General features: G+C 42.4%; 1 protein-coding gene across 16 annotated transcripts in view; it reads right to left on the reverse strand.

Moving 5' to 3' along the window:
* Positions 1 to 14,021, reverse strand: part of foxp2 (forkhead box P2) — a 95,150-nt gene that overhangs the window by 48,678 nt on the left and 32,451 nt on the right. For 7 of the 16 annotated variants that reach the window (XM_045219081.1, XM_045219080.1, XM_045219076.1 and 4 more), the window contains exon 2: positions 9,751 to 9,937. The exons of the other annotated variants lie outside the window; for them this stretch is intronic. In XM_045219081.1, the coding sequence (XP_045075016.1) occupies positions 9,751 to 9,927 (177 nt within the window). In that variant the 5' untranslated portion in view covers positions 9,928 to 9,937. The remainder of the gene's footprint in view (positions 1 to 9,750; positions 9,938 to 14,021) is intronic. 16 annotated transcript variants of the gene reach the window in all.

Genomic DNA, 14,021 nt, shown 5'->3' on the forward strand with positions numbered 1-14,021 from the left:
AGTCCAAACAGGTGAAAGTGAATGCATAAAGCAGCAAAATCACTGAAACAATCCCACGCATGGCCAAGTCACTCAGCTAATGTATATTTATCATGTAAACTTCTGATAAATGCAGAAACAATCAAATCTTCCCATTTTCATTGGAGCCTCGTGCACAAAGACTCAAGCGTGAAACCCAATATCAGCTTAGTGTCTACTCGAGCTTGAAGCGCTGCTACGCATACCACAAAGCATGTTCTGCATATGCTCATAGCCTTCCCTTATCAGGCTGAAACAACGAAGCAGCTTCCCACCGCTATCACTGATCAATTCAACCCCAGTTAAGTTGTCCCAGTGTGGGTAAATAACCAGTGGTTAGGGCCTTGATGAGGACTGGCAGGCTGCTGGGAATGGGGAACAGAGAACAGCTTCATTAGAGGGTCTGTCTGGTCTGCAAGACTGGGGTCCTTTGCTGTAGGTCTTCTGCTCTTACCTCCATATGTCCTCCCTTAAACTGGGGTGAGACCAGACGAGAGGAGACGAGAGAGACGCCCAGACTGGCTGATGAAGTGATGAAGACGTCCGGGCCAGAATGACAGGAGAGGAAATGGAACGGGAACGTCTGCAGCTAAGGCCTCCAGACCAATAAGAGGAGCTTCAACCGAAAGCCCGCTAGTGAGAAAGGCAGACCGTAAAGCCAGAGCTAAGTGACATGTATGTCTGTTTGAAAAGCCTCTTTATATTTGTATTTGGCGAGGTGAGGCACAGGCTTATTTACTGCATTTGTTAGAAAGCCCTGAAGAGGAGAAGAGCAGCCGGCTGAGAGAGGAAAAAGGCCCCTACTACATATGTATACAACGTTGGTCGGGAGGCTGTGGGTGGATGATGAGCATCCCTTCCCTAGCAGGCTTACAGCCACAGCTTTCAGGGGGGAATAGACCATTCACATATTCAGGAGGAAGATTCCGTTTGGAGTCAGAACACCTGATAGTGTTCGTGCATAAGAAGCAGAGAATGCTAGCTGACATCTGGTGTTTGGTCAATGGATAGTGGAAACTGTTGGGGTTAAGAAAAAGGCTAAGGACCGCGGACACTTCAGCTGCCTACTTCTAGTCATCCCCTTTAACCAGATTCGGATCATTTTAATATTTGTTACAGGAGAGAAGGAAAAACAACAACTGGAAGGCGTTTCGGAGGCTGATTTGTGACTATTCATGGCTAAAGGGAGAGAAACTGTAATACTAGACATGCTTGTTAAATTCACAACGCTCCAAAGCTGCCTTCTAGCAAATCCTGCCTCTTGGTTGTCAGCTTAAGACGTGGGGCATATGCATATGTGTTATTTTTAAGCTCTGTTAAATGGATAGCGGTGTCGCAGGCTATCAAACGTCTAAGCCACTTGCTTTGGGGAATCGCTTGTGTAAGGCAAGCAGCAATGCATTACTCTCTACAACTGCATCTTTAAGGACGTTTTTTTCCCCTTCCTTCAGCAAACTCTACATCAAGAACCCAGGCATTATGTATGCACCTTCAGTGACAGGCCACTCCACCTCGCTGTATTAACGACCTGCTAGTCTATTGTTAGTCAATGACAGGGGAGTGGCAACAAACAATGACAGAATGCTTGTTTCAATACAATTATTATGAAGGGGTGAAAAATCTGAGATGCATTCTTAGAGAGAAGAAAAAAAGCCATCTGCAAATAAATGATTGTTGGGCATTGAGCTGTAGCAATAGCCGGGGGCTTTACGGATCCAGGACTATGGATCCAGCACTATTTATTTCCCGGTCGTAGGGAGCCGTGCAGGGCGGTTTAGGAGGCATAAAAGGAAATGAGTTGTGAAGTGGCCATTGATCCTGACCTGCACTGGCTGGCTGGCTGGGTCTTATTTATAAAAGAGAGGTTAACCCTGGCTCTAATCACTGGCTCTAACCCACAGCAGTCCTAGCAGTACTCTAGCACTATGGAGTCAGATTAATACTGTACTACTACTGTATTGGATGTAGCCTACACTAACTCTCATATTACTGATACTAAGTACAATAAAATCACATAATAATATGGCATCTTCAGAAATATAATGCTAACTATTTTCTAGACCTCATCACCACATGTTCTCTGAGAGAGTGGCAGCTTGTCATGAGTGTGTGTGTGTGTGTGTGTGTGTGTGTGTGTGTGGGCAGTGATACCGTCGGTGACACGGTGAACACACTCTCCTGCCATCAGGTCCCCCCTCCTCCCCCTAACCTGCTGTGTTCCACCTGTGATGCACCTCAACCCACACACACACCGCTCACACACCACTCCCCTCACAATTGCACCCAGCTGCTCAAGCATAAAATGCTCATAAGTGTTTGTTTCCAGCAGACTTCTCTCCTCTCCCTTTCTCTCTCTCCTCCCTCGCTCCTCCATCCCCACTCCTCTCTCCTCCTCGTCTCTCTTTCAAAGCCTTGCAGCTTGACATTTCCGTGGGTCTCAGGAGACTGGGACGTGAGATGGAGTTACTGCGGGAGCCACACTGTAAATTCCATGAAGCCACATGTAACGTGTCTTAAACATAGACGGACAGAAGAAGAAACGAGGGTTGACTAGAAAGATTATAGAATAATACTCCTGTTTTGTCTGGGGAGGGGAGCAAACAGCAGCAACGTCATCCTGTCTGTCATTCACATCCTATATCTTGAGTGTCATCAACATAGAGAGGAGAAGGACAAGCCTATATGTCAGGCTGTATGTGCAGTACTTAAGGGATCGTCTGGTAGATAGTAGTGAAATGTTAAAAATTAAATGTATAGCTATACCCGCTATAGATAAGTGGGGCATGGAGCAGGGAGGCACGGGCCATCCTTCGACTGTGGAAACAGTGATGGAGAGAAAGAAAGAAAGACATAACTGTGAGTTCCTGTCACTTTCTGCCTTTCAAACCGACACTCTTATCTCCATTTAGAATGATGACTACATACAATAGCCTTCTCTTTCAAACTGTTCATATTTCAAGAAGAAACCCTTTATCATAACCTGACTGAAAGCATGGTGTAGTCTATAGAAGGCTGGTGGTGGGGTGTGTTATTTACACACTCGAGTCGGGCCAATCTTGACCTGTAAAGATAAACCTAATGAGGATCTTTGTGTAAGAGTGCAAATGAGAGACCACCTTCACCGGGCTCCAGAGGGGAGAGAACCAGGGTGATTAGGCCTTTAAATGATGCTCAAGGGCAAAGCCCAGATTTGCATCTGATGGGGGAGAATTCTTTATTTTTTTGCTCTGATGAGCTAGGATGGATGTGGGGCTGAAGCAGCTAGATACAGCATCCAGCATCACATCGCAGTGATTTTTTTATGTAGCACTGCCACCTCCACCTCCACCATTCTCCCTATAGGCAAAGACCAGAATATGGATTGTGAGGAAAACAGAAGCCCTGGCAAGCTGTTGTGTACAAGAGTCTCGAGCCTTCATCCTCCTGACTGACAGTAATTAAAACTCCCAGTGGCCCCCTGCACACCTGATACACACACACACACACACACACACACAGAGAGAGGCCAGTTTGTTAGGTGCTGATGGGGGAGCTCTCTGTCATTAGTATTGTGGCAGTAGATGGAGAGTGTTTACTTGGGAAAACCCACAAGCCGAGGCCAGACACACTAAGTGGCTGTTTAAACTGTTCTGAGTAAGGAACGTGTTGACATTCACATAATGTATATAACACACATACACATGTTCACAAATACAGTGGCACTGGAACCGCAGATGGAACCGCAGATGTGAAAATAACAACAACAGAATAACAACAACAAAATCCAGAAAAATGCATGTCAAAAATGTTATAAATTGATTTGCATTTTAATGAGGGAAATAAGTATTTGACCCCTCTGCAAAACATTACTTAGTACTTGGTGGCAAAACCCTTGTTGGCAATCACAGAGGTCAGACGTTTCTTGTAGTTGGCCACCAGGTTTGCACACATCTCAGGAGGGATTTTGTCCCACTCCTCTTTGCATATCTTCTCCAAGTCATTAAGGTTTCGAGGCTGACGTTTGGCAACTCGAACCTTCAGCTCCCTCCACAGATTTTCTATGGGATTAAAGTCTGGAGACTGGCTAGGCCACTCCAGGACCTTAATGTGCTTCTCCGTGTGTTTTGGGTCATTGTCATGCTGGAATACCCATCCACGACCCATTTTCAATGTCCTGGCTGAGGGAAGGAGGTTCTCACCCAAGATTTGACGGTACATGGCCCCGTCCATCGTCCCTTTGATGCGGTGAAGTTGTCCTGTCCTCTTAGCAGAAAAACACCCCCAAAGCATAATGTTTCCACCTCCATGTTTGATGGTGGGGATGGTGTTCTTGGGGACATAGGCAGCATTCCTCCTCCTCCAAACACGGCGAGTTGAGTTGATGGCAAAGAGCTCGATTTTGGTCTCATCTGACCACAACACTTTCACCCAGTTCTTCTCTGAATCATTCAGATGTTAATTGTCAAACTTCAGACGGGCCTGTATATGTGCTTTCTTGTTTTGTTGTTGTTATTCTGTCTCTAACTGTTCAAATAAACCTACCATTAAAATTATAGACTGATCATGTCTTTGTCAGTGGGCAAACGTACAAAATCAGCAGGGGATCAAATACTTTTTTCCCACACTGTAAACATTTCACAAATATGGAAATGCACTACTTTAAATAGCTCAAACAACATATTTATTTCAAGAAAGCCATTAAATCCATTGAGAAAGTGAGGAATCCTTTTCATTGCAGAGGATCAGGTACTGGTGACAGATAAACTGGTACGGGACAGCCGGGGACTAGAGCTGAGATGACTGATCCTGGCCTCCGTACATAACAGGACAGTTCACCTGAATAGAATAAATATTCCTTGCCTTCCTCTACAGTCATCCATTCTCCTGATAAGGTCCATATAGATTATAGGCCACTGTAATCAACTAACAGCTCCATTAAAGGACATTATGGTATGGATCCAGCAGATCAATGCAGAGCACCATGTATACTCATTTTTATCACATATTAATACATTTGTACGACCACAGCCTTATAGATTGATTTAATTAAAATAGAAAAACATGAGAGCTTTTATCATCATGGTTTTGCATAGTAATTAGGCTGTATGTAACATTTTTCATTGTGTGTCTACCTGGGCCTAACTGGCAAATTGCAATCAGATACACAGGACATCTAATCTACAATCTAAAATCAGGCCTATTTAGGGGAGACCTTGGGAATATGGTGATAAGAGGATTACATAATGTGTGCTTGAAATTCAATTGTGACATGGCCATATTTATAATTCAAAAAGACCTCGTACGTGGCAATGACTTTGACCTTAGTGATCCACCTGTTTAGTGAAATGTTTTTAATCCCTTCATATTAATGCAAACGCAAGCATGGAAATAATCTCAAGGCTATCTTGTTTTTGATTGGGGAAGAAAAGTAGAAAAAATAAAAGTACATACACTACCGTTCAAAAGTTTGGGGTCACTTAGAAATGTCCTTGTTTTCGAAAAAAATCTATTTTTTTGTCCATTAAAATAACATCAAATTGATCAGAAATCCAGTGTAGACATTGTTAATGTTGTAAATGGCTACTGTAGCTGGAAACCGCAGATTTTTTATGGAATATCTACATAGGCATACAGAGGCCCATTATCAGCAACCATCAGTCCTGTGTTCCAATTGCACGTTGTGTTTGCTAATCCAAGTTTATCATTTTAAAAGGCTAATTGAGCATTAGAAAACCCTTTTGCAATTATGTTAGCACAGCTGAAAACTGTTGTGCTGATTAAAGAAGCAATAAAACTGGCCTTCTTGAGACTAGTTGAGTATCTGGAGCGTCAGCAATTGTGGGTTCGATTACAGATCAAAACAGACGCCTCACAGGTCCTCAACTGGCAGCTTAATTAAATAGTACCCACAAAACACCAGTCTCAACGTCAACAGTGAAGAGGCGACTCCGGGATGCTGACCTTACATTTACATTACATTTTAGTCATTTAGCAGACGCTCTTATAATAATACTAATAATAATATGCCATTTAGCAGACGCTTTTATCCAAAGCGACTTACAGTCATGCGTGCATACATTTTTTGTGTATGGGTGGTCCAGAGCGACTTACAGTTAGTGAATACATATATATTTTTTTGTAATACTGGTCCCCCGTGGGAATCGAACACACAACCCTGGCGTTGCAAACGCCATTCTCTATCAACTGAGCTACATCCCTGCCGGCCATTCCCTCCCCTACCCTGGACAACGCTAGGCCAATTGTGCGCCGCCCATGAGTCTCCCGGTCGCGGCCGGCTGCGACAGAGCCTGGACCTTCTAGGCAGAGTTGCAAAGAAAAAGCCATATCTCAGACTGGCCAATGAAAAGAAAAGATTAAGATGGGCAGTCTGAGATATGGCTTTTTCTTTGCAACTCTGCCTAGAAGGTCAGCATCCAGGAGTCACCTCTTCACTGTTGACGTTGAGACTGGTGTTTTGCGGGTACCATTTAATGAAGCTGCCAGTGGAGGACCTGTGAGGCGTCTGTTTCTCAAACTAGACACTCTAATGTATTTGTCCTCTTGCTCAGTTGTCCACCGGGGCCTCCCACTCCTCTTTCTATTCTGGTTAGAGACAGTTCTTTGTTTCTGGCAATTTTGATCCTGTAATCGAACCCACAATTGCTGACGCTCCAGATACTCAACTAGTCTCAAGAAGGCCAGTTTTATTGCTTCTTTAATCAGCTTTCAGTTTTTAAACAGTTTTCAGCTGTGCTAACATACCGTAATTGCAAAAGGGTTTTCTAATGATCAATTAGCCTTTTAAAATGATAAACTTGGATTAGCAAACACAACGTGCCATTGGAACACAGGACTGATGGTTGCTGATAATGGGCCTCTGTACGCCTATGTAGATATTCCATAAAAAATCAGCGGTTTCCAGCTACAATAGCCATTTACAACATTAACAATGTCTACACTGTATTTCTGATCAATGTTATGTTATTTTAATGGACAAAAAAATTGCTTTTCTTTCGAAAACAAGGACATTTCTAAGTGACCCCAAACTTTTGAACGGTAGTGTATGTAAATCAGATGTTTTTCTCTCCCCTTAATTTGGCCAAAAGTAAAAAAGCTCTCGAGTACATGCTGATTTGCATCCTTCAAGGAAATCAACACAAAAAAGAGAAAATGCAAAAATTGCGTCTTTCTAATTATAGCTGTAGGTGGAGTGTTGCGATGACCGTGGAACAGCTGAACCCAAAGGGACAGTGGAGAATTCATCAGTGCTTATTAATCATCCTCTCTAGCACCATGATGAGAGAGTGGAGATTCTATCAGCTCCCTTTATACCCACTGGAACACTCAATGTCATTCCAAATACAGTATGTCAGAGAATTAAACCCAGGCTCTCTTCAAAGTGCTGGAATACACTTAGATAAGCATTTTCAGGTCCATACAGTATAGTACAATCCATGCTGTATATATGGATCAAAATCAGCACATACCTAAATCATGTTAAAACATGCACACACACACACACACACACACACACAAACAACCCTTTATACCAATCCAGTAACCACTCATAAACTGTAAGCTTATGCTAACCAATGCTAACCAAGGTAGAGGTATCCTCTCCATACAGACAGACCAGACCAGAGGGAGAGCGATGTGAGCCCAGAGCCCAGAACAGGAAGTGTGTGAAGTTGACAGCACAGGGACTCTGTTTAAAAAGCCTCAGGAGACCTGTTAGCTGGACCACTCATTTCAATGTGTCTGTCTCGCCACAGAAATAAAGCTGCTCTTTAGAGGAGAAGATTGTCACATCCCTCCATATTTCCCTTCACAATGTGTCCGTCTCAACGACTTAACTAGATGCTTTATGCTTACATTGCTCTTTCCCTCTGTGGCTCTCTTTTATGGCTTCGACTTCCTTTGTCAGTAAATTAGTTTCTGACTAAAGTTCTAAGCTCTGTTCTCATGTGCCTTAGGTATGTGTTTAGAATTTAAGCGATTTAAGGTTTGAAGAAAATCATAATTGTGAAATAATAACATAATACATAATTATAATATAATAATAATATATTTGAGAATAAATAATAGTACGTCTGTAAAATGGCAGTGAAAGAAAAAATTAAATAGATGACTATTGTTCTACTGTTTTGACTTATTTTGTATAAATGTGTCCCAACACCTCTACTCCACTCCACTCCCGACACTAGTGAATCAGAGCAGATAGATCTCCAGCCCTGGGCACACAGGGGCCTATAGTACGATTTAGGCCTCCGGTGAGATATATACGGTGAGTATCTATCTGCAGTCCTCCACAGTAGGACAGGTTAAAACATAATAGAATAATGAGAGAATGAGAGAACTGACCCCAATCAGCCGTCTGCAGGGAGAGAGACAGGCAGTGTGATGATGAATAGGGGGTGAGGAGATGGTGTCGTGATGCTGTTGTAATCACCAGCTGGAGCATCAGGGGTGGTGCGGGACTGGGGCAGGGGGTTAGGCGGGGTGTAGGGGGGCCGGCAGAGGACTGCAGGACATGCTTCATTCTGCTACACTGGCTGCACCCCCCCACCCCAATCCGAAACACACACACACACACACCGGCACGGCTTAACAACAGTGCTTCAGCTGCCTCCACCAGTATATGTGTACACACACACTAACACGGATACACACAGACACAAACTCACACATACTCACACAAATATAGAAACATCCTCACAGCAACAGAAAAACACAGTTACAAGTAGACAACACACACACACACACTTGCAGGGTTACAAACACAGAAGCAACACGCATTGTTCCAAACCCGCGGCGTTGGCCCCCCTAAGCACAGCCCGACCTCTACCGCTGCTCTTTTGGCAAACTGTCAAAGCCATCATTCACCATGAAAAGACACAAGCACTTGACTCCTCTCCCCAACAGCGTCTGACTCTCACAGCTCCCACACAACAGCCCCAGTCACATTTAAATATCACAAAACAATCAATAAAATCAACACCATCAACAGAAAATTAAATTAAAAATGCACCTACATTTACACTAAAAATGTATGAATTCTTTGTTAATTCCACAGGCCAGATGAGAGACAGCAGTCAGAACAGAGAGCATGTAGATTGGTTCTTTTAAAGAAGTGTGTCCCGGTCAAAGGTTTGCCTCCTGGGGCTGTGGCAGAGTAGAGTGGACGGCTATAGGACCGAGTTAGGAGGCCCTCTGGTGGCTACAGCTGAGCCACGGCTCTCACACCCACACACACGGCACACACACAACGGCAGCGCCAGCCGGCTCTGTACGTCTCTCCCTCTCTCTCTCTCACACACACACACACACACACACACACACACACACACACACACACACACTCACATGGCCTCAGCTGAAGTGTGCTCTCAGCACAGCACACACACAACAAATATCAATAAAAACAGCAGAAAACACAATAAAACACCAGCAACAACTACACTACACAACCTCTAGACAAGTACACCTCAACAGCAACGTGACACAATCAAACACATAAATGCCCAACCACACAATAAACAACTATCAATAAAAACAGTCATAAACACTCCAAAAAATAAAATACAATAAAAACACAACCTTATTTCTATACTAAATACACAGTATAATTTACAAAAAAAATAGTGTCTGTCCTATCAGTACAAGCCCTGTCCTATCAGTACAAGCCCTGTCCTATCAGTACAAGCCCTGTGCTAGCAGTAGAGCATTGTGATGTGCAGGAGAGACACAACTTACCTGCTGTTGTTGGAGATGCAGCAGCTCGACTGTGCTTACTTCGCTGCTCGTGTCACCGCTTGGTCTTCCATCTCTACTGCCAGCATCTAATTGGCTGCATAGGCTGCTCAGGCTGCTCATTCCATTTTGACTCATTGAACTGTTGCTTATTGTCTCTGTGGCCGACTCCTGCATCATGACTTAAAACCTAGAAGTGATTAAGAGGCACCAGTTAAGGCTTTTGTTACAACCCTTTTTTTCTTCTCTTTTTTATTTTTTTATTTTTTAAAGCTTCCATTATTATCAACGCCGGTCCCTCTGCAAATTAAAGCATTTAAGAGGGGGAGGGGGTGATGCAGGAGGAATTATGCATTCATTGTGTAAATGAAGCAATACAAAGAGATGCACGTCCTCTCAGTCTCTTTGTAAAGGAGGAGTAGAGTCTAAACGTGGTAAGTGTTTTAATCACTCGAATTTAGGTACAAATAGGGCCTCTGCTGCACTACGCACACGTTGGGAATATGTGTGTATGGGACACTTAATTTATGATTGTATTATTACATTTGTTACATAAATACTTTTTGTAAGGGATGCATAAAAATATATACAAATACTCACGCAGTCAGACCCACACATGCACACTTCTTTTTTTTTGACATGCTTACTCACTCCTTGATTTATCCTCACCCTGTCTAGGCACACACAGACACAGACCCTCCTAAACTATTCCCCGTCTTGATTCTGTCAGGATTTTAGTGCGAGTCTCGTCTGAACGAAGTTCCTTAATGACGCACAGCTAATCATGCAAAATTAAAATGTGGTACAGGAGGAGGAGGAGGGGGGGTCCGAATCACATGGTATCACCCGGTGATAAATGATATAATAGGCTTCTTCTCCCTTAGCTGTGGCTAAATAAAATGTGCCTCCGAGGCTTCCATAGAGAAAAAGCTCATATGTCACATATTGGCTTGATTTTTTTTTTCTTTCTTTTTTAATCAAACCTCAAATATTCATTTATTTTGGTGACATTTAAAACATTTACTGCTGTTCTCCACGGGACACAATTAAACTGGTCCGTGAGCTGCAATCAAACCATACAGTGGGAGACGACGAGAGGAAGACTTAAGCCTCCAATTTTACCATGGGCAAATAAATGTAAGATATTGAATTAATTTCACCGGCATCTATTAGATATGAAAAGCTGAGATGAAGGAGAGAAAATAAAAAATATATATCACGAATATCACTAATGATTGTGCTAAAAACAGCATCAATTATGCATATTACCTCCTCTCCTGTAATACAATTTTTTAAAATCATTTTCCCTGCATAAATGCTCTGTACCTTGTTTGGAGCAATGAGGAGTCTTGCCCCGGATCAGTGGAGATCCTCACAATAAATAAAAGAAGTAGACTCACATTGACTGACCCAACACAACACACTGTTCGAGGTGTGTTCTGCATCTCTAATACCACTCTGATGGGGCCTCTCTATTTGACAGCCTCCCCTAATTAGCATATTAATTAAGGTAGTACCTAATAATTCAAATTCAGATGTATAATTTTTGGGGATTCATATTTCAGTTTCGCTTCAATAAAATATCATGTCTATACCATTAATGTAGTCTGTATGCAATAATGATATTTCAAATCGTTATGTATGGTTATTCATATTCAAATAATATCCCTGTTTATATCTCCCTTTCTGAGATTAAATACACCAATTGTGTCACATGCTTTGGCTGAGCAATTCATACTAAGCTTTGATTCAGAGCATCCTGTACCATGACTGATTTTGGACTGAGAGATAATGCTGATACTGAAATGCTACACACACTCACTCACATGCACACACACAACATACACACACACACACACACACACACACACACACACACACACACACACTACACATTTACCTTAGTAGGGATACTCTAACAGCCCCTAATGTGTCCTCATGTACTAACGTGTCTCCCTCTTCATCATGTAGCAAACACACAACACTGGCCATCTCTATCTGGTGGGAATATAGATGTTATACTGTCCATTACGGGACTCATACAGGTTATACTGCCCCCAAACTGACTACTGAAGTGGCACGATGGGGTGTCACTTTGAGATTTGCCCATAGACTGTACGGGACTGACTGGATGCCACTCTGCAGTGTGTCTTTCTTGAGTCAAAACACAGATCCCATCTCCATGTATGATACAGTGAGCTCCAAAAGTATTGGGACAGAGCATTTTGTTGTTGTTGTTTTGGCTCTGTACTCCAGCACTTTGGATTTGAAATTATACACTGACTATGAGGTTAAAATGCAGACTGTCAGCCTTAATTTGAGGGTATTTTCATCCATATTACAGCACCTTTTGTACATAGTCCCCCCATTTTAGGGGACCAAAAGTACTGGGACAAATTCACTTATATGTGTATTAAATTAGTCAAAAGTTTAGTATTTGGTCCCATATTCCCAGCATGCGATGAAACCACATCAAGTTTGTGACTATACAAACTTGTTGTATGCATTTGCTGTTTGTTTTGATTGTGTTTCAGATTATTTTGTGCTCAATAGAAATGAATGGTAAATAATGTGTTGTGTCATTTTGGAATTAGTTTTATTGTAAATAAGAATAGAATATGTTTCTAAACACTTCTACATTAATGTGGATGCTACCATGATTACGGATAGTCCTGAATGAAATGTGAATAATGATGAGTGAGAAAGTTAGACGCACAAATATCATACACCCCCCAAAAATGCTAACCTTCCCTGTTATTGTAATGGTGAGAGGTTTGCATGTCTTGGGGGTATGATATTTGTGCGTCTTTGTGCGTCATTGTATAATTTGTGCTGGAGTACAGAGCCAAAACAACAAAAATGTACTTTTGGAGCTCACTGTATATGAAACAGCAGCACTCTAGTCTTCAAGAGCCTGATGACTATTTCAGAAACCAAACGTGACCACCAACTCTAACCCCAATTCATTATCAATTCACAGTTCAGGTAACAAAACAGATTCTGCTTCTAACATAACCGCATTATCACATCAGTAAATGCCATTAGAATGACTGGGCCAGGCTGTGTGACTGTGTGATGAGGGGCAGACCCAGCCACAAAGCCAGCTAACAGCAGACAGTCTTTAAAGGATGTCCAGGGTGCAGGATAAACAGGATACAGGCAGAACAAACAGGAGCAGGAGTTACACAGAGCAGGGTGACAGCTGCTCCGGCCACAGTAAATAAGCAGTGAACAAGACGTGCTTATGAACAAACACTCCCTGTTAAAACAGGGCACAGCCACATTAGTGGTGAGAGAGAGACAGAGGGAGGGAGAGAGGGAGACAGAGGGAGGGAGAGAGGGAGAGAGAGGGAGGGAGAGAGAGGGGGGGCAGAGAGAGAGACAGAAAATGAGAGAGCATGAGAGAGGGGGAGAGAGAGAAGAAGAGAGGATGATAAATAAAGAGAGAGAAAGAGAGCGATAGAGAGAGAGAGAGAGAGAGAGAGAGAGAGAGAGAGAGAGAGAGAGAGAGAGAGAGAGAGAGAGAGAGAGAGAGAGAGAGAGAGAGAGAGAGAGAGAGAGAGAGAGAGAGAGAAGGACATAGTGAGAGGGTAAGACTGGCACAATGTGTGACACCCAAACCAGTGATGAATCTCAGCCCAAGAAACACAAAGCAGCAGCCGAGATCAGGCGGCTAATAAGTATTCAAATTAGGCATTCATTTTACATGCCCAATGTTTAAAATATTCAGAGAAAGACCGCCTGATTGCCTTTACTAGGACTTTATGAACATTCTAATGGAGATTTTTTGGGGAAGGGCATGGATGCGAGGAAAAATTGAAGATATATGAGGGAAAAATAAGGATCTTTTAATGACATGTTAATACAATGAGAAGCATTACCTAACTCAACTTAAAATTGGGTATTTTGAAATTAAACCGATTAGATTTTTAATAACCCACAAGACAGGTTCAATTTACTATATGTAATTTACTTGAAAAAAACTGAACTGGAATGAAAAATATGGTTAAGAGAAAGTGAAACCTCTCTCACCTATCAAATGTAGCTTAAACGAGAAACAAAGGATAACCATATTGTCATTTAAATCAAGGAAATGCAAAATATGAATACAATATCCATCTTAATCATGACAATGGTATAATTTCTCCCTCCTCTACAAAAATCTGTGCATGTGTCTAACCGAAAATAATGATAATGCAGATATATGCTAATTATATTCAGAGAGATCAGATGGTGCTTTAACCTTAATGACAGCGTGGAGATAAATTAATTAG

This window comes from Coregonus clupeaformis, unplaced genomic scaffold (assembly GCF_020615455.1).
Source record: "Coregonus clupeaformis isolate EN_2021a unplaced genomic scaffold, ASM2061545v1 scaf2031, whole genome shotgun sequence".
Taxonomy (NCBI): Eukaryota; Metazoa; Chordata; class Actinopteri; order Salmoniformes; family Salmonidae; genus Coregonus; species Coregonus clupeaformis.